The sequence below is a fragment of the Lampetra fluviatilis genome, chromosome 38 (genome assembly GCF_964198595.1).
Source record: "Lampetra fluviatilis chromosome 38, kcLamFluv1.1, whole genome shotgun sequence".
Lineage (NCBI taxonomy): Eukaryota > Metazoa > Chordata > Hyperoartia > Petromyzontiformes > Petromyzontidae > Lampetra > Lampetra fluviatilis.
This window is the reverse complement of record NC_136312.1, coordinates 10,066,414-10,091,595: the sequence shown is the minus strand read 5'-3', so window position 1 is coordinate 10,091,595 and position 25,182 is coordinate 10,066,414. Positions and strand designations below refer to the sequence as shown.

Genomic DNA, 25,182 nt, shown 5'->3' with positions numbered 1-25,182 from the left:
GACGAACAGCAATCGCGCAAAGGTGAAATCTCAGCGAGGAGTGTGGGAATTGCAGAGCGGGTTATGTTCACACCCCCCCCCCCCGCCGAATTAACACAATTAGCCAATTAGCCGGCTCTTTAATTCCGGGTTCCATAGTGTTCTGCTTGTGGCACATGCGGCATGTTTAAAACAGCTGCAGCAGCTGCAGCCTTAATTAGATAATTAATTATCGAGGGCGGCGAGACTGGATGGTTTGGAAGTCTGCAGCCCTGATGTTGAACAGCGACAGACCAAACCGAGCACCTGCGCCATGGAGGACCGTGACATACGCAGATTGGCAGGAGACGCATTGCCACGCCGTCCTCCTGGATCTCACGAGGGTTTCTCCAGAGAGAGAGAGTGAGAGAGTTGTGCTGGTTACAATCTTGTCACTCTTCCCCCCCTCACCCTCCCAGTTGCTTAAAATGAAATCGGCACTCAGGTCGGTGAAGCTGCATGCAGTTCTCCACATATTCTTAGATTTTTTCGGTAAAGTCACGTAGGTAAAAAAAAATTAATAAAAGTAAAATAAAAAATAAAATAAAAATCACGACGTTTCGGAGGCAACACAAGCTTCCGTCTTCAGGGGGAACCGTCACACTCTTACTTGAAACAGCAATTGTGCTGTGGCGGTTCCACCTGAAGACGGAAGCTTGTGTTGCCTCTGAAACGTCGTGATTTTTATTTTATTTTTTATTTTACTTTTATTAATTTTAAATTTTTTTACCCACGTGACTTTACTGGAAAATCCTAAGAATATGAATCCTTGCAGTCACGAAAGCTTCAAATATAGAATTAAGTTCTCCACATCTCCTGGCATCGTTGAGACGAGCTTCTTCTTGATTTGAAGCTTTCGTGACTGCAGGAGTCCATACTCTTTGGTTCTTTCGGTAAAGTCACGGTGGGTAGAAAATAAGACGTTTCGATCGCAACACACTGCTGGATTATATTTTTTACGCCTGATGACGACCGCTTGTGTTGCGATCGAAACGTCTTATTTTATACCTACGTGACTTTACCGAAAGAACCAAAGAGTATGGAGTTTCTACTTCTTCTTCGACGCGTCACGGTGTTTTTGTGACGTCGGTGGTGACGGCAGTTGCCCTGAGTGGCACCCAGGAAGTGGGTATTTGTGTGTGTCTCTCTCTGTGATCTATAACTGTAATCTCTGTCTATGAAGCGTCTTCTTTGGCACACTCACCACACGGTAATTGGTCTGCTGCCCCCGCTCTGGCCTGTAGACTTCTAACTCCACGTCCCCCCCCCTCCCCTCTGTGTTGTAGCGGCATGCGGAGAGAGAGATATATTTGCGGGAGCGTTCATACGCTTTGGATAAGTCCAAACGCTGCACAAATTGAATTGCAAGAATGCAATAATGGCCTCTGTCCTAAGCATGTAAAATTGTCACGCACCAAAAAAAAACCACCACCTGACCTTGGGCTTTCTCTCTACATTGTGTTCGTTTCTTATCCCGTGAAATGCGCACACTACTGCGTTAAGTTGCCCATTACAGTGCACGCCGATCTCGAAAAAAAAAAGAGTGCGAGACGCGCACCCCGCAAACAAAGTCGTCGTCACACCCGTGGGGCAGCCTGCGACGTGGAGCACGGCTCGCTGATGAGCCCCAACGAGTGGCGAGACGCGCACCTCGCCAAGGGAAGCTCTCGGCAGATGTTCACCTCTCACCTGTCCCGCTGCGGTGGACTGCATTGATTTAAATGACTGCCATGACAATGCATTCATGGCCTAAAATCACACGACCATACATAATCAGAATATGTAATTATTCTGGAGGATGCCGAAGAGTTATAAAAGCTAATTTTTCACAGATGTCCAGTAGTGGCCAAAATATTTCTTTCATATGGAATTTTTTTTTGGGGAGGGGGGATTGCAGCGGATTACAAATTGACGTCGAGATTTGACATCCCATTCGACCGCTTCAGGAGTAGCCACGTGGATTTGTTGCAGATCGCCGTCGAATGATCCGATTTGAGCAGTCGATCACGATGATGTCTTGCACTTTCGGAGTTGTCGCACCCACAGTCGCAAAAAGACTGAACGTTATTCATCAGCAAGTGCAATTTTTAAACGTATTCTTCCACGCTTTGAACGGCTTCAGTGTTGAAAACTCACCTCTTTAAAGTCACCTTTACCCCCCCTCCCCCCACTGGTTCTAAACGCCGTTTACCCTGTGCAGGTTCTGTGTATTTCCTCGCTTTCCATACACGATGGTGGCATCTACAGACGAAATGCGCCACTTTTGAAATGTAAATTAAACGCCTCGACTGAAGAGTCACGCCGACCCAGGCGAGTGGCGAGGCGGCTCGCAATCGCAAAGGTTAAGAGTTCAAATCCTGGTTGGTGGTGCGGAGTAAACGCAGCCCCTCGTCACTCAGGCATCGGTTAAAACAAACGGTACCACCTTGTGGGGAAAGCAACAACAGGGTTGTCCGATGGAGATACTGGTCCCCGTCATACGAACGTGGAATTTCCACCACTTGCTCAGGCCTGTGTCAACGGGAGATGAGCACCAACTCTCAATTGAGCAGAAAATCGATTATTGACTTTTTGTTTTTCGAACCCACCGACCAAGCCATTTGTTTGCACGCCGGAGTTTTCCCTCCACGTTTTAGAAACTTGCATTGAGATTATTGAGATTATTTTGCTGCTATAATTGTCCAAATAATAAGCCACTTTGTTGTGCTATCATTGTTGACCAGGTCGCTTCTGAAAAATAAGTTAATAGCTCAGTGGGGTTTTGCCTGGTGGGATGGGGATAGTTTATTTTTCTATGTGTTTGGGTGTTTGTTTACTTTTCTTGTACTTTGCCCTCCTATTATGTTTTTGTATTTGTTGTTGTAGTACCGTGGTTGTAATGTTCAGCCTTTTCGCCACTACTGGACGTCTGTGAAAAAGTAAAGAGCTTCATAGCTCATCGGATTCCTCCTGCAGTATAAATGAAAGATTCTGATTCATTCGGCCCAAGATTGCTCGGCCGACTGCCGCCCCCCACAGAGGCGTCGGCGGTGGCCTCGCAAGTTGAGCAAAGCGCGCAAGACGGGGGAGGGAGGGGGAGGGGGAAGGGAGGGGAGGGGGAGAGGGGAGGGAGCGAGGGGAGAGGGGAGGGAGCTAGGGGAGAGGGGAGGTAGGGAGCGAGGGGAGGGAGCGAGGGGAGGGAGGGAGCGAGGGGAAAGGGGAGGGAGAGAGAGAGCGAGGGGAGAGAGGGGAGGGGAGGGCTGTACTTTTCCACAACCTCCACCACTCCCCCGCCTCTCCTCTCAGCAGCCCCCTTCTCGAGCCGCTTGCGCAATCGCAGCGGCGGTTGGGCCACGCAGAGGAGCGATCGTAAGAGCGGTGGGGGGGGCAGCGGGGGGAGGGAAATGGGGGGGAGCAGTGGGTGGGGGGGAGCAGTGGGTGGGGGGGGAGCAGTGGGTGGGGGGGGGGGAGCAGTGAGTGGGGGGGGGCAGTGGTGGGGGGGGCAGTGGTGGGGGGGGCAGTGGTGGGGGGGGGGCAGTGGTGGGGGGGGGGGGGCAGTGGTGGGGGGGGGGGGCAGTGGTGGGGGGGGGGGGGCAGTGGTGGGGTGGGGGCAGTGGTGGGGGGGGAGCAGTGGGTGGGGGGGAGCAGTGGGTGGGGGGGTCCTGGCGCTTGGCGGACGAGATGGTGCAAGGGGAGAGAAATTCGGTGCGGCCGCGTTCCGAACGTCTTCACTCGGCGATATTCCCCCTCCCCCGCCCACTCACTTTGAGTTGCAGCGGTGATGTCAAAGGGCATCGTCGTTCATGATATCTCAGCTGTTGCAGGTCGTGACTGACTGCGCGCTTACTGGCTGGGCCGGCCTCTCCTAAGTCTGTGCCGCGGCTACTCGGCGCTTTATCCGAAGCATCGCAACCCGGCATCACCGACGGGTTTCGGTATACGCTACGCGCGTGCGTTGAACTTCTTTCGCACCGTACGTAGACGCGCTCATCGGGAGGTGCGGGGGAAGGACAACAAACTGAACACAAAACAAGTTCTGCATGCCACTAAGCGCTCGTGTGACCTTATCGTCATCATCGTAAGCCCTGGTCAATCCGCTGCTGGATGAGGGCCTCCCGCTAAGCCTCCGCCAACTGCCCACGATCTCCGCCGTGCGACACAAAACCACGGAATTTTGATTTTCGAGACTGCAGGAATCCATACTCTTTGGTTCTTTCGGTAAAATCACGGAATGTCGTTCCCCTGCCCGTGCCGTAAAACGTCACCGCGGGACACTCCACGTCGTGATTTACGCAAGAAGGTGGCTGGAAGGAGGGTCAACAGAGGTTCACCTGATAATTGTTTTTTACCCTTTTATCTGGCAACAAAACTGACACCTTATTTACAAGGAGTCATGTTTGCATAGACCGCAATACCTGCAGTCGTAATGCAAACAAAAAACATAACTCTGATAATATATGCACTGTCCTTGAAGTTGATTGGTCCACACCCGAGACAGCTTTCCTTAGAGCCTAGTCTCACATGGTGTTGGACCAGATGACGCCAAAAGGCGCACAACTCAAAGACAATGCACCATCAGGGTATGAGAGCTCGGGGTAAGCATTTACACCATTGGAACCTCATTTGCCAGGAGAAAAAATATGATAATTGGTTTTTTACCCTTTTATCTGGCAACACCTTTTTCATCTTTTGTGAGCCCATTTACGTTGCGCGTGCGTCGTGTGCCCGTCACGGGTCTTGCTGACCCAACCGCTGCGGGGTAATCCCACGGCTGCCACCTCGGGGCTGAAGCGATGTGGCCCACGCGCGAAGCAACGAAATTTGTCATTTGAAGAACAAGCACACAAAAAACCCCGCCATGTAAGCGGCAAACTCGGTCCGTGGCTCCTCGTTCGCTGTTGCCGCTTGTTGTTAGTTGTTGTTGGTGCTGTGCGAGCGCTTAGGAGACGTGCTGACGTCTCTCTCGAGTTGTCTGCGCAAGGGAAGCCCCCCCCCAGTCTGGCTCGAGTTCCCTCCATCCATGCCATCTGATTGCTACTCCCATCTCCACCGACGTGCCAGGGTTCTTTGCGACCATGTCTCTCCCTGTGTGTGCAAGGGATGCCTGAGATATCGCCTCTGCCTCGCCCTGACGTCGTTTCAACGTCGTAACCCAGGACAAGACATGTAATTGAAGCACTCGTAGCTGCACGAACACTCGCCGTGTATCTCGAGAGTGGCTGCTATTAGTTCGTGCAATTGCGTTCCCCGCTTCCACGATGACGCCACTGGGCCAATCGTCGCTGCCGTAAACTCCCTTGTGGCAGCATGGGCACATGTTTAGCATGGCTGGAGGTGAGGGTGGAGAGGGGGTGGAGAGCGGGTAGGAGGGTGATGGGGTGGAGAGGGGTAGGAGGGTGATGGGGTGGAGGGGGGTAGGAGGGTGAGAAGGTTTAGAGTGATGAATGAAGGGTAACATAATACCGACCGGAGAAATTATTGATTGAGATGACAATATGGGATAACGAGGGTGGCTATGTTGCAATTTTCATAAATCCCACCCCCTTTACAGCAGTGTAAATGGGCCCACCGCAGCAAGTCCATCGGTAGGCCACGTGGCTACTCCGAGCTCTTCCACAACGCCTAGCTTGCGTGGATGAGACGCAGAGGTGTGGACTCGAGTCATGTGACTTGGACTCGAGTCAGACTCGAGTCATGAATTTGATGACTTGCGACTCGACTTGGACTTGCATAACAATGACTTTGTCCCACCTATGAGATGTGGACTCGAGTCATGTGACTTGGACTCGAGTCAGACTCGAGTCATGAATTTGATGACTTGCGACTCGACTTGGACTTGCATAACAATGACTTTGTCCCACCTCTGATGAGACGAGTTCGCATTGTTCTCCCCGTGGTTGCGGAGACATTTCTTCGGGTCCACTGGGTTTTCACTCCACGTTTGGAATCAACATCACCACGTGTTTAGGGTGGGGGGGCGTCTTTTTGTTGGGCTGCTGCTTTAAATTTCCACGCGATAAGCCCACTCCGTTAAGCTAGCATTCATTTGTGACAGGCAGGTCGCTTCTGTAAAGAGCTGTATATCTCGGTGACCCTTTACTTGGTAAAATAAAAAAAAACGTCAAATCGTTTTAGTTTCGTGGGGTTGCTGTTTGAGGGCTCCCTCCAGTGGAGGTCCTCTTCTGCCAGCTGTGACGTGACCCCTTGTATGGGACAGGGTGAAGCCAGATGTCTTGTGACCCGCATATTGAATTCTTTTACAAAAATGTAATTTTATTTGTAGCATCCCAATGGGTGTGAAACAGACGGAGTTGGTCTTCTGTCTTTGGAGGGGGGGCGGGCAGGGGTTCGCTTTGCCCCTCACATTAGGAATCTCGGATGTATGTAATTTATTTACTTTTATATTAATTGTAAACTACTGCAAATAAATTAAGGAGTACAACTTTGTGGGGGGGGGGGGCGCGTTGTCACCCCCCCCCGTACTCCCCACCACCCTCCCCGCAAACTCCGCCCATGCTGTGAAATTTTAATGAATTAGAAAAGGGAAAAAGTTTTTTTTTGGGGGGGGGGGGAGGGGGGAAGCGTCACAAGACATCTGGACCACCCCGTACAGCACTGTGCTGAGTGCGAGCGACGACGCACGCGCCTCTGCTCGTAGGGCGAGAGGGAGGGAGCCATAGGAGGAGTGGGGTGGGGTGAGGGAGTCAACCCCGAGGGCTCCAGGCCACGAGGAGAGACGGCGTCTGCCTTGGAGGCATCGGCGTGCCCTGGCCACCTCGCTCCACACAGCACCGCCAGCGAATTCGGCTCCCGTGGGTTTTTGAGCGGCCGAGATTGGAGAAGCCCTCGAATCTTGGCACGAGGCTCTCCCCCCCCCCACACACACACCCCACCACCCACCCAACCCCCCCCCTCCGCATGTGTTTTGAATCAGTTCACGTAAACACTTGGAAGACGTCAGCGCAGTGGCAGATTGAGTGCAGATGTAAACCTAAAAAGCAATCACGCACAACAACAATGGGTACAGTGTCGAACAGAGTGTCGCTACACACACACACAGATAAAGGCAAAGATTCCCCCCGTCCCGTATAGCCTCGAGACACTTTTGGGGCAAGTGCTGTTAGTGAACAACCTATGTAGGTCGTTTGGGGCGGTGGAGGTTGGGGTGGCCAACACCACGCCCGGCCGCCTTTGTATCCCCAGTGGCGATGTTTACACATTTCACCAGGTACTCATTTGAGGCTGAGTCGACCTAGGGGAGGCCCAGGAACGGTTCAGATAATCTTCTTGGTTCTTTCGGTAAAGTCACGTAGAAGGCAGATAATAAAATAATAAAAATGAAATATAATAAAATAATACAATTATTTTATTATGTTTTATAATAAAATAATAAAGAATAAAACAATAAAATAATACAATTATTTTATTATGTTTTATTTTTATAATACAATTATTTAATTATGTTTTATTTTTATTATTTTATTATCTCCCTTCTACGTGAATTTACCGAAAGAACCAAGAAGATGAATCCCTGCAGTCACGAAAGCTTTAAATCGAAAGGTTCAGATAATCTTCACCGGTGTTGGCCGTGAGCGGGAATCGAACTCTGGTGGCTGGGTTCGGAGCGCAGCGAAGCGCTAACCACTACACCACCGCTCCCCAAACGCTCACAGCACATACGCACACGTACACGCACACACACACACACGTACACACACACACACGCGCGCACACGCACACACACGAGCACACACGCGCGTCTTACACTCCGTGCACGCGCAGACGCAACACTCGACACACACGTGCTGACTCCACGCACACTTACACACGGAAAACGCACAAGCAACACATGCACGCGTAACACACACATGCTGATTACGTGCACACTGAATAACAACAACAAACAACCGCGGGCTGTGTGCCACTAAGTGGCGGTGACGTCGTTTGTGCCACACTCGGTGCACTCTGAGGCCACGGAAAGTGTCGAGGGTTCGCTGGCAGGAGGTCACGGAACAGACCCAGGTGCCATGGGTTGACCGAGATGACTGGCAGATACACCAGCTGTGCTCCCCACTGTGCCAACTCCGCTGCGTTTTAGCCTCCCAGCGCTCCACTCGTTGTTGTGAGCGGCGCTCCTCCGCCGTCCGTTGTTGTTGGAGAGCGACTGCCTCCAACTGCCCACAGAGGTCGATCTTGACACCACTGATATGGATCATCGGCAAGTCCACTCAGCTTCACATCCCCAATACCATGTCAACCCATCATTTCTCTAGGCTGTACCGCGCCCGTTAAGCCCCCTCCGCCCGTTAAGTCCCCTCTATCCGGCCAAACAGAAGTTGTTTGGGCACGCGGTGGCTGGGCATGCGGGTTCTGTGACCCAGCCAACGTAGCCTCCTCGCCTACCGGAGGAGCGCACTGATAATGGGGACTGTGCCCAGATATTTGAAGGATCTGTGAGGTCCTTTTGCACTGCAATGCAATCTGGCTAGACCCTGGATGGGAACGTCAGCAGGCCCGCCTGAATGTTTCACATTTCGCAAATACAGAGGAAGGAGCGGCATAAGTGGGGGAGAGCGTCACTCTGGCTGAGAAGACCCGGAGCTTCGTTTGGAGTTGTAGGCCAGGCAGCTTTCACACGGCGTTACGCAGCTGATGAAAAGACAATGACGCTCTACTGATTCGGACTTGGGACCTCCGCTGCCAAACCGGAGTTGTTCACAAGCGCACGCAGAATACATACAGGCGATACATGCACACGCATGTACACACTTAACATTATAGCCTTTAATAGACTATTGGGGCGAGTGCTGTTAGCGAGTATCAGTAACACCTACGAAGGCCGACACAACACGCGAGGGAGTTGGGTGGCCAGCACCACGCCCGACCGCCTTTGTCTCCCCAGTGCTGAAGTTTTATACACACCGCACCAGGTACTCATTTGGGGCTGAGTCGACCTAGGGGAGCCTAGAACCGATTCAGATGTCCGTCGCTGGTGTCTGTACATCGCTATCAATTTTTTTTCACGAATGTCATTAATATTCTCAATCTCGACGAAATGTATCGAGTGAGCGCTGTTTGCAAGTGCCTCTTAATGGTCTGCGGTAGGTGTGCCAAGCATCACACACACTCCTCGGCATTGTTCGTCTCCGCACTGCCACTCTGTACGTGACCGCCACACAATGCACTTTGGGCTGAGTCGACCTCGAAGAGTCCCGGGGCACGGTTCAGCGGGGACAAACGTGCACGCGCGCCCGCAACGTCCCATGCAGCTCGCTCGACGCAGGCATTCTCCGTGCTCCGCAAGCGACCCATGAAAACGATACCGCGCTAAAGTAAACATTGCCACGTTTTTTAAAATGTTGGCTGGTGGCTTGTTTTTTTTTTGCGTTTGTAAACAAGGAAACCGAACCCGTTGCAGCACATCCGCAGAATCTTCCACCTGGGCGAGGTGATCGGAGCATATTCGCAAGGACGGTTGACTCTGCTTGCTTGGAAAGTGGGGTTAAAACAATATATATTTCTATGTATGTTGAACTTCTTTCACACTGTACGTAGCCAACCGTGCTAATCGGAGGTGCGGGGGAAGGACAACCAACGAAACACAAAAAGAAGTTCTAAAAGAAAGGAGTTTGTCAATATAGGTTTAAAAGTGCATAGCTCTAGCGGCTTCCTAATATCAGAAGGAAGAGCTTTCCAGACGGCCACAGAAGCGCATGCGAAAGTGCGTGATGCGGTGACCGTCATTGGTCGATGGCCAACCAAAAGCCGCTGCTGCTGCTGCGAGGGTGACCACAGTTCGCGCTATGACGGTTTATCTTCCTTGACGAGATCAAGCAAGGTGTTGTGCTTCACCTGGGACTAAACACAAAAATAGCAGTTCTGACGAAATGCGATTTCAATTCAGAAGAAATTAGTTTAACGTTTAGAGGAAATTAGTTTTCAATTTGTCCCCCTCGTGCCTGCCCACACCCTCCCTCCCTTCTTGCACCACGAACGGTGGCACCACCCCACTTTGCGACTCATTGACGCCGCAGGATGTGTGTTGGATGGGAAACGCACAGCTCGGGGCAGAGTCCAATCAACGATTTGCCTCGCCGCCTCCTACCTGTTGGGTGGCGATGCAGCTCAGGGGGAGAACTCGGCCAGCAATCGCCCAGTCGTCGCCAGGATAATCGTTTACAGGAGCGTAACGATAATAGTTTTTTTACCCTTCCATCTGGCAACAAAACTGACACCTTTTTTACAAGGAGTCATGTTTGCATAGACCACAATACCTGCAGTCATAATGCAAACAAAAAACATAACTCTGATAATGTGCACTGTCCTTGAAGTTGATTGGTCCACACCCGAGACAGCTTTCCTTAGAGCCTAGTCTCACATGGGTTGGACCAGATGACGCCAAAAGGCGCACCACTCAAAGACAATGCACCATCAGAGTATGAGAGCGTAACGAGTTCAGGCTCGTGCGGTGCCTCGCTTGTACCGTACGATTTTCCTCCGTATAGCGACCAACATTATCCATAAGAGGTTTGTGGAGTTAGGTCACGTCAATATCAATGTGTCGTTACACCCGCCGCCACCTGACACAGCCAATTAGTAAGGCTTGTCACGGCAAATCATTACTAGTTCAGCACTAACCGGTTGTGTTGAACCCACAACGTTAACAATTCGTGTACTCGAATTGTACGCGATCTAACCGCCCAAACAAAACCTTCTTATAGATAAAGTGACGGCCACGGGTGTTTTGGGAATTCAACAGCGGATGTTCGACGGACGGAGAACGGCTGCCCCCCGCCACAGAGACGTGGAATCACAGCGACCGGTTTGGACCAGACGACAGCGACGAGCGTGTTGAACGGTATTCGGAATCAGAATTTCGATTTAAAGCTTTCGTGACTGCAGGGATTCATCTTCTTGGTTCTTTCGGTAAAGTCACGTAGAAGGAAAATAATAAACAAAAAGTCACGTAGAAGGAAAATAATAAAATAATATTTTTTTTAATTATTTTCCTTCTACGTGACTTTACCGAAAGAACCAAGAAGACGGAATCAGAATCTTTAATTCATGCCGGAGGAATCCGACGAGCCGTGAAGCTCTTTTCTTCGTGTTAGTCACAGATATCCGAGTAAGTTATTTTTTGAGAGAGAGGGAAAAACATACGTCACGTCCACAATTACTGGGAATAAGCTCAGAATAGTCATCCTCTGAGAGTAAGCCACTGGACATTCGGCACCAGAGGTGTTTTGGAAAGAAGCCACCCTTTCCGTTCAAACCGCGTTGCGGATGTTCTAAATTGCCCTGTAATATTTAGCTCCCCCCCTCCCACGCCATCCCCCCCTCCCCCTCCCGAGGTGCCACGTTATGTAATGCGGGCCCTGCGTTAGGCACGGTGTGGATCGACAGAGAAGGCGCACGGCTCTACGACGCGCCCCTCGGGTTTGTCGCTTGGCACGTCCGACGTTTCGGTTCACCTGCCGGGGATGCTTCTTGAGAAGCTGAAGAACCGAGGAAGAACATCCCGAGCACGTGGAGCGAAAACGCCGGACATCGTGAAGCAAGGCCGTAGCCATGGAGTCAACATTGGGGGGGACCAAATCTTCCAGGGGGTCTGTGGGTACCCCCCCAGAAAAAAAATCTAAATTTGAAAACGAATTTCCTGCCATTTCCTGCCTAAAATATTAAAAAGTTCACTAACACACAGGATGGACTTTTTATTATTTTTTACAATAATGTCTAATAGTGTATTGTATTACATTGCTCTGTTTTTACTTTTGTACCTTTTCTTGTTTCATTGTATGCAATGGCAGAGATTAGGGATTCATAAAGTACAACCATAACCACAATCATATTAACAGAATTCAATTTAATAGCAATATATTGGGGGGGGGGCATTTTGAGCATATTTGAATATTGGGGGGGATCTGTCCCCCCCAATATATATTATAATGACGGCCTTGTCGTGAAGTGGAAAACCAACAACAACAACAACACGCGGCATGGCCCGAAACACACACGGGAGAACCGTGCAGCACAACTGCGAATGCCTATGCAGTTGAGACTTGTCAAAATCGGAATATTTATTTATGCTGCTGTGCTCCTCAAGGCAACAAACAAAAAACAAAAACATGAACAAAAAACATCTTAAAGTGAATATGTGACTAAGTGCAAACAGAATATCCAAGAAAAGACAGCAAAATATTGCAGAAAAAACACCGTACACCAACGCTGTGTGCAAAAATCCCAGTGGGATGCAAGTCAAACAACAACAACAACAACCACAAGACAACTTAGATTAAGGCCATCAGTCTAACTCCGTACTACAACAAACAAACATGGCTAAACCAATACACTTTTCGAAATCACCAAAATAAAGCCATGAAAGCAATGAAAAAGCAATCATAGGAACTGTGACGGAATTTTCACAATAAATGGCATAAACAACATGTACTACCAAAACCCTGCAGCCATAGCTGGCTGCATGAGTCACTCCACAACAGCAGCAGGAGCATCAGTCGGAGTATTATAATTTTTCAATGCACCAGCTGGACAACAGCCTCCCCACTCCCTGCAGGCCATGAAGATGGGGCGCATGGATGTGGAAGCGTAGAAGTACAGAGTGACGACGATGTTGCTGCAACCGCCCCTGTATTGCTCACCGCCCAGCTCTCCGCAAGCCCTGTGGGAAACCTGTTTTTGTGCATGGTGGGTCGCCCGTCGCCCGCTTGGCACGGGTGTGCAAGGGTGCAATGATGTAATTGCTCGTATACGTCGATGTTGCGGGCAACCCATTGCATCGAGCCATAGCCCAAATCGAGCCGTTGCCCAAGGCTTACGCTCTCACGTACGCACGCAGAGAGACCTGCGACAACGCCGACGTACGTATTATGCACGTACGTTGAACTCTGTCCGTAAGCGCGCGTGGCCAACCTCGCTGATAAAGTGGGCGCGACTCGGTCCGGCCGCGTGCCGGGCAGCTTTCCTGCGCCACCGCTGCCTTGGACCGCTCTGCAGCGGGCCGTGAATACCCTCCCTGTGCGGAGAGATTTCAAATGAAGCCGGGCGCATTGGGCAGTTTTCAACGGGCAATTAAAGATCGCGGGGACATTGCGTCCATCGGGTGTTGCGTTTCCGCGTGTGCCCTCGGCGCAGGCTTTTTTTTTTTCTGCCGTGATATTGCAAAAAGAAAATCACCTTTTCCCTCTTGAGCAACGTGCCAAGTAAGATGATATTATTTTCCATAATGAGGGGGGGGGAGAGGTTTCATCGCGTAAACACACGCGATCTAACCCAAAAAAACCCTCTATTATGGATAATATTGGTCGCGAAAGCCTCCTACGTGTTAAAATTGTTATTGACAAGAAAACACGGCAATGTCAGTGCGGTTGTGCGCGGCCCCGCTGTGACGCACGGCAAAATCTGTCACGGGGCAAAAACAAGTGGCTGCGGTCGCAGCTGAGAGAGCTTGACGGATGGTTGAGGAGTGCGTTCGTTACGAAGCGGTCGTGCAAGCGCGATGAACACACAAACACGACGCGTATGGGGGGGGGGGGGGGTGTTGGTGGGAGGAGCAGTGGGGCAGTAGTTTTTACACAGCACTGAAACTAAAACTGTGTTAATATTTTTTATTTACCAGGTAAGGTCCACTGAGCTATGTAGCTCTTATTCGTAAGCGATCTGGCCACAAATGACAGCACATTATGAATTGGCTGATACCACCATTACGTGGAAATTGATAACAGCAGCCAAATACTCTAAATGCGCGTTGATTCTAAATGTGGAGGGAAAAAACCAGAAGACCCAGAGAAAGATCCACGCAACCACGGGGAGAGAGAGAGACATGCAAACTCCAAATATAGAGCAGGCATCATCAGGGTCGGGATCGAACCCAGCACCTCCTGTAAACCAGGCGAAGTAGTGAACATCTCACCACCGTGGGGCCCACTGTGGACCCCAGTTCGATTCTCAGCCACGGTTAACGAGTGGCGAGCGATTATACGAAGCTGGCCACTGGCTTCCCCCCCCCCCACTCTCTTTGCAGCCTGCACTGACCGGGACGATGAAGCACAGTCAAGCGAACCCCTAGAGTCCTAGACTGATCGAAATGGCACAGGGAGGGCCTTCATCCAGCAGTGGATTGACAAAGTCGTTGTAAATTATACGGAGTGGTGACCAAGACAATCACGAGGAATTGGGCACAGTTACAACTGCCCAAGCCTTTGGTAAAACTGGCGATAAACACATCAATTGAACTTTGTGCTCCACTTTCCGACTGTTGGAGGCCAAGGCCTAACCTAAGTACAAGTTCAGCCAGCTCTCTAATTATCTGGGGAAAGGGAGGGGAGTGGTGGCCCAGCAAAAACAAAAGCATAATGCGAATCATATATAAAATAGGCTAGACAGAGGTCACGATTGATTACCTACAAAGAACAGCGCTAAAGACGTAGAATGTGCGGTGTGCTGTTATTGCTGGCTGTCGCCTGCTGATGCTGGTTGTAATTACTGGCGAAACGTCGTACTCAGATTGTAAATGCTGTGGATTTACTCTCCAACACGCCGTACTAGTGGCGAATTGGCACGTTCTGTTTACGTGACCAACCTTACTAATTGGCTGTGTCGGGTGGTGGCGGGTTGACCGGCACATTTATATTTACGCGATCTAACCCAAAAAAAACCTCTTTTATGGATGCTTTTATTGCCTTTTAGAGTTGTTAGCAGACCGTAGCGACAGGGCCACCGCCGACCCACGTGCATCTCACACCCGAGTGTTTTCACCCGCTGGGTTTTCCCGCCTGCGCCGTTCGCCGTGTCGGGCGAACACCGGCGTAACCTCCGCGTGTCACGTAATCGCTGGGGACGGTGCGTCGGTAAGCGCCAGATGGTGTCGTGCAAGCACCGGGGACCGCACAGCGCACGTGACGTTGCCTTTCGGAAGCGCATCCTAGAGCAGTGGTTCTTAACCTTTACTGCAGCCTTGCACCCACATTGGTTCTCGATCGTAAAAAAGTGTATAATGTTAACAAATACGTAGGGTGTGATGAAACAAAGTAGTTGTACTTAGGTGCTTCATTTTTGTTTCCATGATTTACCTTCTAAAAAAATCTGGAATGTCTCGCACCCCCAGAAAGGGCATCTCGCCACCCCCCAAAGGGGTTGCGCTCACCTCAGGTTAAGAGCCACTGCCCTTGAGCTACTAAGCTGAACACAGGCGGAGCAGGGTAGCGCAGCGGTGAACGCTCACGCCTCACAGTGTGGAGGACCTGGGTTCCATTCCCAATTCAGGCACCTTTCCGTGTTGCGTTTGCGTGCTCTGCATGTGGTTTCCTCCGGGTTTTCCGGTTTCCTCGCGAAGATTAAAACAAAACAATGTATAGAGTGTAACTGGTTTTGGCCAAAACATGTGAACGCAAGGCACTCGTGAAAAATGTCTTTGAACTCGGTGTGGCTTTACCTGGGTGAATAAGTAATTCCTGTGATATTCAGCACACAGCCTCACGCGGTATGTAATGGGCACACACGTATACACAATACATAAACTCACAGTGCCGCATAGCGTGTATCAGGTGTTTACCTACCGTTATATCTTAGAGAGAGAGAGACAATTGTGGGTGACTGATGCGATTTCCCACGGTGTTCTAGAAAGACTGAAATTTGGAACAATATTTGGTAGGAAAATCAGAGGCAAATAAAAACTAGATTATCAAGTCTAGATTTGAAGCTTTCGTGACTGCAATGATTCATATTCTCAGGTTTTTTCGGTAAAGTCACGTAGGTAAAACATTAAAAGTAATGAAAGTAAAATAAAACAAAACAAAAATAAAAATAAAATTCACGACGTTTCGGAGGCAACACAAGTCTCCGTCATCAGGTGGGACCGTCACAGCCGAAACCTTCCATTCATTGGCTACCACATTCTGATGAACTCCCCCCCCCTCTCCTCCTCCCCTTCAACTTGCTTATAAGGGATTACATCTTGAATCATTGCTTCACTTGATGCAGCTAATCTGGCTGTGACGGTCCCACCTGATGACGGAGACTTGTGTTGCCTCCGAAACGTCGTGAATTTTATTTTTATTTTTGTTTTGTTTTATTTTACTTTCATTACTTTTAATGTTTTACCTACGTGACTTTACCGAAAAAAACCTGAGAATATAGATTATCAAGTTTTGGCCCTGACAAAAATGCGGCCCGGAGGGTGATTGCTTTCACTGATGGCATCATACATAACAAATCAGACTCAGACTTTATTATTTCAGCCGGTGAGGTCCATGGAGCTGACCAGCTCTTTTTACAAAGACGACCACAGCCCAAGATCGTTGACAGTAGCGGCAGTTACAAGACATCGCAAAGTGGGACTGCACAATGAGTTACTGTATGTACGTTCCCCGTCATGAGCAAACCAAGTATGTTGATTCCCATGTGGTGTGACGATGACGCTACTATAAAGGGGAAAAGTCCACTTGGTTACCAGTCATGGTACAGTATATGTATAGATATGCGTTATAGAGTTCATGTGCGTGTGTCCTTGTGGATATGCACATACACACACGGTAGTGTAGCGGTTAGCGCTACGCTGCCCTACGAACCCGGCGATCTGAGTTTGATTCCCGCTTACGGCCACCAACACCAGTGACGATTATCTGAATCGGTCCTGGGCCTCCCCTAGGTCGACTCAGCCTCAATTGAGTGCCTGGTGCGGTAAAACATCGCCACTGGGGAGACAAAGGCGGCCGGGCATGGTGCTGGCCACCTTCCCTCTCGTGTGCCGTGCCGGCCTTCATAGGTGCTCGCCAACAGCACTTGCCCCAACAGTCTGAGCAGGCTATACAGGGGTTCCTTGTCTTTGTGTGCACATACATACACACATGTATTGAATCTTTGACCCAGATGAGGACCCACGGTGAGACAAAAAAATATTCTAACAAGGGGGAGAACTTCGCTGCAAGGGAAAAATGTGGAGCACATTATCTCAGGAAAAACAAACGACACAACCGTGAAGATCAATAGAGATGAGATATATTTCTACTCCGAAATATACAAATCAAACAGGCCCTAAACAATACATGCTGAAACAATCACAAAAAGCCTTTTTGCCTTATTATTATTGAGGATAATAATAACTGGCGTTCTCGATAGTTTAACACGTAGGCCTTGCGATCAATGTTATCCATAAGAGGTTTTTGAGTTAGATCGCGTATAAATAAATGTATCGTTAAACCTCTCCATAGTACTGTGGAATTTCCACCACTGACTCAGGGCTGGCAGTGGAGATGAGCGACACCCCACGTTCATTTGAGATGCCGCATGCTGACGTACGGGAAGTCATTAGCTGAAACCTTGTCTTTCTTTGTATTTTTCCACAAATTTATCCTGCCGAAATGTTCCGTTGGCGCCGCGTCACGAGATGGAAGAATCCATTTCAGATCCCTCGCAGAGAAGTGCGACCTTTCGCGTTCGAGAACGGCCCTCTGAGATCCCTGCAAGTGACCTCTGGTCCGCAGGGTGGAGTGCCGCCACCTTCCCACTCTGCCACCAAGAGTAAACTTCATCACGTGACAGCTACATTAAGTGCAGCGCCACATTTACGAAACGATGGCTTTTTTTTTCGTGCAGTCGTTTGGTGACCGGACTGAGACCATCGACGTTCGAGAAACATTCCGCCTTCCACTTTTGCGCAGCCACCCAGCCACTCTGCCCTGGTGCTCCAATCCCTGATGTCACGGGGAACCTCTCAGCGGCAGCCTGAAACGGCGGCGTAATTGCCGCCTGTCGCTCGATCCCACAATCGCTCTCCGTCGGGGGGTCGAACGCGCTTGCACACACGCGCGTGCGCTCGCTCGATCTCTCACTCGCTCACCGCCGCACGTTTTTGTTAATCTCCCACGTCATTGCGGGGACTGACGCACGGAGCGCCGTGCGCGGCCCTAATTATTGCTCCATCGGAACGAATTTACTTTTAATGGGCGGCTCGCGAGTACAAGGAGGAAGCCGCGCTTACAAGCGCGAAGGTTGTTAAGGGAAATTAGCCCAAGCCGTTGTCAACGCATTACCCGGCGCCCGGTTTCCACGATTCGTGCAAAATTCAAGCCACCGCTGTTGTGACCTTCCCCCAAATGTTTGCTGGCTTTGTCCTGTCAAATGCAAATTAGGTCGTCAAGCCCTGCACGCCACCCGACGATTGATAAACATCGCAAACTGCAGCACCGCGTCGCGGAGCGGTGACTGTGTTGGGAGAGCTCAGAATCATGGGGCCTTCGATGCGTCTGTGTCTGTGCAGTTTGTTTCTCGCGGGTAAGCTTGCACGTTGCTTTCTGTTTTACATATTAGTTGTGCTATGTGTATTATGCCAAGAGATGCGGCGTCCATCTGGAAGTCGTGCAGAGCAGGGCGGCACGCTGCGTGTTTATGGAATGGCCCACGGAAGGAGACATCGTAGAACTACTTCTCAAATTCCTTCAAGCGACCTTATGTATCTGCACGTTTTTGTGGGTGTGCGCTTTCCCACATGCTCTGCCTCAGAGAAATGCTTGCCACGTGACGATCAAACCGATTAGCCAAATTACCTTTCAGAACAAAATTTATTGCGAAGGTTTTTTGTTGTTGTTGGATGTGGCGTGTGTGTGTGTGTGCAATCATCGGTGACCGGGCTGAGGTCATCAACTCGCTACACTTGAGAGCCCGGTTTAATCACGGGCGGCTGAAACCTGGAGTCAAGCCCAGGATCTCAGCGGTCACCTCCTTCATGCGCGCCGTTACTTTCAGCTTGCTCCTAGCTTCCGTGTCTCTCCGTGCGTATTATTTGTATTCATGTCGGCTGTTGACCCGCGACGGATTACTCGGCTGATATTACCGCCGCTGATGCGTTGGCAATGGTGCAGACACATGAATAATAACAAAAAAACGAAACAGCTCAACACATTCGTCAGTAACACCGCGTGGCTTCGAACGAAAGAGTAAACAACGGGCGACGGTTCGGGCAACGGCCCTTCTTCGTAGCGCGTACGTAGAGCCGTCTCTCTCTTCAGCAGTGGATTGACTCCGGCTTCCCCCCCGCGCGTGCTGTCGCTCGTTCGTGGGGTTGCCCCAACGTCGCCAATGTGTCAGCAGCAGTCAGTGGGGAAAGAAAACAAAAATGGCATTGTAATCTTCACCACATCGTCATCATTGTTGTTGTTGTTGCTAATGTGATCCTCGCGACGGTGGTGGGGGGGGGGGCTAACGAGCCGTGCAGTGCACTGCTCTCTGGCGCGAGCGTGGCAGGCGGCGGGGCCTCGTGAACGCGGAGGAGTCAAAATCATTCCACAAAGGGAGACTGATCCCCTCCACTGCCAGTTTAAACATGGGGGGTGGGTGGGTGGGGGCCCCCGTGGGTGGGGCCCCCCACCTTATTAACGCTCGCGGATGGAAAATAAGCGCGGCGCGGGGCGAAGTTACGGCTCGCTTGGCCTCAGTGTATCGTGCCATTAAAGAGTATTTATTATTAAACAGGCGCACACAAATACATATGCAACGAATCTGGCCTGCAGGGCTCTCCGGAGGAAACTCCGTGTGGTGGGGGTGGGGCGAGGTGGGGTGGTCCGAGTGGGAGGGGCAGGGGGGGCGAGGTGGGGGTGGTCCGAGAGGGGGGGGGCAGGAGGGGCTAGGTGGGGGTGGTCCGAGAGGGGGGGGGCAGGAGGGGCTAGGTGGGGTGGTCCGAGAGGGGGGGGGCAGGAGGGGCGAGGTGGGGTGGTCCGAGAGGGGGGGGCAGGAGGGGCGAGGTGGGGTGGTCCGAGTGGGAGGGGCAGGGGGGGGCGAGGTGGGGTGGTCCGAGAGGGGGGGGGGCTGGAGGGGCTAGGTGGGGGTGGTCCGAGAGGGGGGGGGCAGGGGGGGCGAGGTGGGGTGGTCCGAGGGGGGGGGGCGGGGGGGGGCTGGTTTGTGGTAGCTGTTGACGGCCCCCTGGAGTGATCGGCAAGGCCACACAGGCACGGCGGGGGGGGGGGGGGTCACGGCGGGGTGGGGGGGGGGCTGGGGGGGGCATGGCGGGGGGCTGGGGGGGCATGGCGTGGGGGGGGGCGGGGGGGGGGGCACGGCGGGGGGGGGGGCACGGCGGGGTGGGGGGGGGGCTGGGGGGGCATGGCGGGGGGCTGGGGGGGCATGGCGTGGGGGGGGGCGGGGGGGGGGGGCACGGCGGGGGGGGGGGGGGGCACGGGGGGGGGGGGGCAGGCGCGAGAAACTTTCGGTGAAGCCGGGATTATTATTGTCGATAAAGTCGATTCATTGACAAACACCAAAAAATTGTAATCGACGATTTCTCGGGCATCTTAAAACAAAAAAGTTGCGCCTCCATCCCGAAGGTGGGAAACCCCCTGAAAGCCGATTGGCTATTGGTGCCGATCACCTCACCGAGCCTTGCTAATCACCTCCCGTCCAGCGGCACACGGGGGCGGGAACTGATATGAGACTTTTTTTCTTTGCCACTTTTGAGCTTGTTTTTTTATTTACCAAGCAATGGTACGGATAATCGGTAGAGTGATCGATTACTCAGATTATAATCGGATAACCCAGATCAAATGTAAACGTGCGTTTTAGATTATTTCGATTATATGGCTGCTAAAACTTTCCACGCGACAAGCCACTTCGTTGAGCTATCGTTTGGGGCCAGGTCGCTTCAGAAAAAAGAAGCTAATAGCTCAGTGGGCCTTACCTGGTAAAATAGAAGTTTGGCTTTATTTGTGTTTTTTTTATTTGTTTACTTTTCCTATACTTTCCACTCCCATCGTGTTTGTGTATTGTTGTTTGTTGCTGTCAATGTTTTGACTCCGTGCCCCAACTAGATATCTGTGGGAAAAGAGGCTTTATAGCTCATCGGATTCCTTCGCTTAAAATAAATATTCTGATTTATTATTCTGAAAACTGCAATTAAGAGCGATGGGCACAGGCTGAGACACGATACGACCGTGAGGATGAGGTCAATTTAATAAATTCGTGAATCGACTCAACACGGTGAATCGTAATGATGAATCTGATTGCAGTCGGAGGTGGCGGGGGGGGGGGGTGAATTGTTACCATGGAAGCGATGGCAGTGTTATGGTAGGGGGTCCTCTGTGTGTGTTGTCGAGTGTAAAGGTGGCACAGGTGGTGCATCAGCCATTCATCTCAGTCAGGCAACCCATTGCACCTGGGTCTGCCCCCGTGACCTCCTGCCAGCGGAGGCGTTCGCTCACCTTCACGTTGTCCTCAAACGTGCACTTAGCCTGGCACAAGCGCCGTGGTGACGTCCCCGCCACTTAGTGGCGAACGGCGGCTGTTGCTGTAAAGGGAGCAAGTCGCGGTCCGTGGCCACCTAGTGAGTCGATGGGCCCCCCCGCTCTGAGCCCCCCATCCAGTCCCTTGCGATGGCACACAGCCTCTCCTCCGCAGCGTGCCCCCGCGCGTTGGTGAACGTGGCCGAGCGCTTCCGAGCCACGCGGGCTCCGAGGGCAATGCCGTTTTTTTAGTTCTAGATTTGAAGCTTTCGTGACTGCAAGGATTCATATTCTTAGGTTTTTTTCGGTAAAGTCACGTAGGTAAAAAATTTAAATTTAAATTAATAATATTTTTATTTTACTTTGATTAATTTTAATTTTTTACCTACGTGACTTTACCGAAAAAACCTAAGAATATGTGTTTTTTTTAGGTTTTTAGTTTTCGTTGTTGTTGTTTAAATCGAACGGTGGCTCTCAGCATCGACGTGGAATCCCCCTGATGAGCCCGAAAATCTCGGCGCTGCACCTCGAAGTGCCGTCGCCTCTCACCCCGTGACCTGGGATGGGTTTGAGAGTCGGGATGCCCCACCACTCCCCCCCATCCCCCTCCCTTCCCTCCCTCCCTCCCTCCCCCCACCACCTCGCTGTGATTAAAGAGTCGTCGAGGGTTGATCCGGCACCAAGTGAGCGACAGGCGTGGCTGGGTAACGCCGCAACACGCGGCTCAACATTCGCCGGTCAGAAAAAAAAGTAAATAAGTTTATTAAAATAAATAAATAAATAAGTAGGCACCCGCACACCTGGGGACGGTGCTCCCCCGCGGGGCCGCACCTGCCGGGTGTTTGGTGAACGTCGCGATGCGACCCCCGTCGCCCGGTGTCACCACCGTGCCCGCTGCCACGTCTTGTCGCGGGACGTGCCACGTGCGGTCACGCCCGGGGTGGTGGGGTGGTGGTGGGGTGAGGTGGTGGGGGGGTGGGGTGGTGGGGTGTGGTGTGGTGGTGTGTGGTGGGGTGTTTTGATGTGGTGGTGTGGTGGTGGGGTGGTGTGGTGGTGGGGTGGTGGTGGGGTGGGGTGGTGGTGTGGTGGTGTGGTGGAGTGTGGTGGTGTGGTGGCTGTTTTGATGTGGTGGTGTGGTGGGAGGGGTGGGGTAGGGTGTGGCGGGATGGTGTGGTGGGCCTCCTCTAGATAACTGAATTGGGACACCGAGAGCGCCGTCGGCGAGCGTACATTGCATTGCGCGGCGTTCCGGCACAAGCGGCACTCGCTCCCTCGCTCCCTCGCTCGCTCCCTCGCTCGCTCGTTCGCTCGTTCTCTCGTGCGTTCTCGTCGGTGCGCTCACGGCACACGTCCCGCGTGCCACGTGGCAATGCGATGACCCTTCGCCGCCTGACGTCTTGTGCGGGTTTGGCGACAGCGCTGAGAATCGACGAGGGCCCACTCACTCATTCTCAACACTCACTCTACTCTCTCACTCTCCTCTCAACACTCACCCCCCTCTCACCCCCTCTCACCTCTCACTCCACTCACTCTACTCTCTCACCCCCCTCTCACCACTCACCCCCCTATCACCACTCACCCCCCTATCACCGCTTGCTGACTCCCCCCTCTCACCGCTGAGTCGACTCCGAATCTCGTCCAGGTTTTTGCCCAGAATGTCCCACCCACCCCATTACATGGCATACGTCCTGCGGTCATGTCAGCACAATGATCCCGGCGGTCCGGTGGTGGGGGGGGGGAATAAGATGCGTCGTGAAAATAAACCCAACTCTCTCTCTCACACACGCACACGCACGCTCTCTCACAACCGCCTCGACTCCTGCCAAGTGCTGGCGAGGGTGGGCCACCTCACTCAGGCGGGCACGTGGCCACGCATTAAGACGTTCGTGGCTTGGTGCTGGGCCAGGAATCGCGCGGAATTTCTCTCAACGCGGCACCGCCGCTCGGTTATCTGCGGGGTGTTTTGAGTTTCCCCGCTGAGATGAGCGAGCGAGCAGAAGGTAGTCCCTGAGATGGATATGCCGTAGCCTCCAATGGGGTTAACTGTAAAAAGTCCTGAGGGGGATGTCGTTGTTTATAATATATAAATAAGCAGAACTCTGTTCTGTCTCCAAATATATCGTTTTTTTTAGTATGTCAGCCTATTGGCTTTCCAGACGACTAATGTTGCCCAAGAGCGTGCGTTTGTTTTAAACGAACACTGCTGCATTATTATAAAGCATTCGTCCGAATGTCTGTGCTGCGAGTTCCAAGCACCGTACATATGTACGCGCCATCGGAAGGAAGCTGCGTCTCAAGACGCCGTAGAAAAAAACAGGATGGGGGGGGGAGCACCAAAAGCAGACAGACTAAGAAACCTCAACACGTTCGTTATGATCCAGGAGACAGTCACAGGGGCAGGGAGGGCCAATCGGAGGGGAATTGCACGTTACGCAAAAAGCACCGCAGAAACAGCAGGCTGACTCTCCATCAGAGTAAACCATTGAATGTCAAGTTCTAAAGTAAATAGGGGCAGAGTGCGTGCTGGTGGTGGTGGAGCACTCAGTGGTGGTGAATTTTTGTCTTTGAAAGCCACTCTGAATTTTTGTCTTTGAAAGCCACTGAATTTTTGTCTTTGAAAGCCACTTAGAATTTTTGTCTTTGAAAGCCACTGAATTTTTGTCTTTGAAATACACTGAATTTTTGTCTTTGATAGCCACTCGGAATTTTTGTCTTCGAAAGCCATTCCGAATTTTTGTCTTTGAAAGGCACTCTGAATTTGTATCTTTGATAGCCACTCTGAATATTTATCTTTAAAAGCTACTCTGAATTTTTTATCTCTCAGAGTTGTTTGGACTTTTTATGGACTGTTTCTTTTCTCATGAAAAATGGACCCGAAGTCTTAACTGGGGTCCTTAGCCGGCAAAACAAAGAGGCCTGGTCAATACATGAAAGAGATGGAACGTGAATATCAGTCTACTAATGGATCTGAGGTCGTCGGTTCGATCCCGACCCTGACACCTGCTATATATTTGGGAGTTGCGTGTCTCTCTCCGCGTGGCCACGTGGATTTTCCTCCGGGGTCCCTCCGGTGTTTCCCTCAACATTTAGAATGGTACATCACGCGTTTAGAGTATTTGGCTGCTATAATGTCTACGTGATGATGAGCCACTCCGTTGAACTATCATTTGTGATAGCCAGGTCGCTTGTGAAAAAGGATCGACACAGCCCAGTTGGCCTTATCCGGTAAAATTAAAATTTGTTTATAGTTTTCGTTTTTCACTCCTGCAGACTCGTCGTGGCGCACAGCGGCAATGCACGGCTGACACGTACATTCCGCCCGGTGTTTTTCCGACTGCCCCCCCCCCTCACCACCGCCTCTGCCCCCCCCCCTCAGGACCGCAAGCTGTCGCGCAGCGAGCGGCAGAGGTTCCGCGAGGAAGCCGAGATGCTCAAGGGGCTGCAGCACCCGAACATCGTGCGCTTCTACGACTCGTGGGAGACGAACGCCAACGTCAAGGGCAAGAAGTGCATCGTGCTCATCACCGAGATGATGACGTCCGGCACGCTCAAGACGTGAGGCTCACGCGCGCTCGCACGCGCACACGCACATGCACACACACATACACGCTCGCACACGCACATACACGCACGCACGCGCGCTCGCACGCGCACACGCACATGCACACGCACATACACGCACGCACGCGCGCTCGCACGCGCACACGCACATGCACACGCACATACACGCACGCACGCTCGCTCGCACGCGCACACGCACATGTACACGCACATACACGCACGCACGCGCGCTCGCACGCGCACATGCACACGCACATACACGCACGCTCGCACGCGCACACGCACATGCACACGCACATACACGCACGCACGCTCGCTCGCACGCGCACACGCACATGCACACGCACATACACGCACGCACGCTCGCTCGCACGCGCACACGCACATGCACACGCACATACAT

At 51.8% G+C, this 25,182-nt stretch overlaps 1 protein-coding gene across 1 annotated transcript in view; it reads left to right on the top strand.

The window, feature by feature from the left end:
* LOC144945629 (uncharacterized) overlaps positions 1 to 25,182 on the top strand; it is a 153,090-nt gene that overhangs the window by 71,793 nt on the left and 56,115 nt on the right. Inside the window, 1 exon segment of the mRNA XM_078874168.1 lies at positions 24,595 to 24,773. Coding sequence (XP_078730294.1) covers positions 24,595 to 24,773 — 179 coding nt within the window.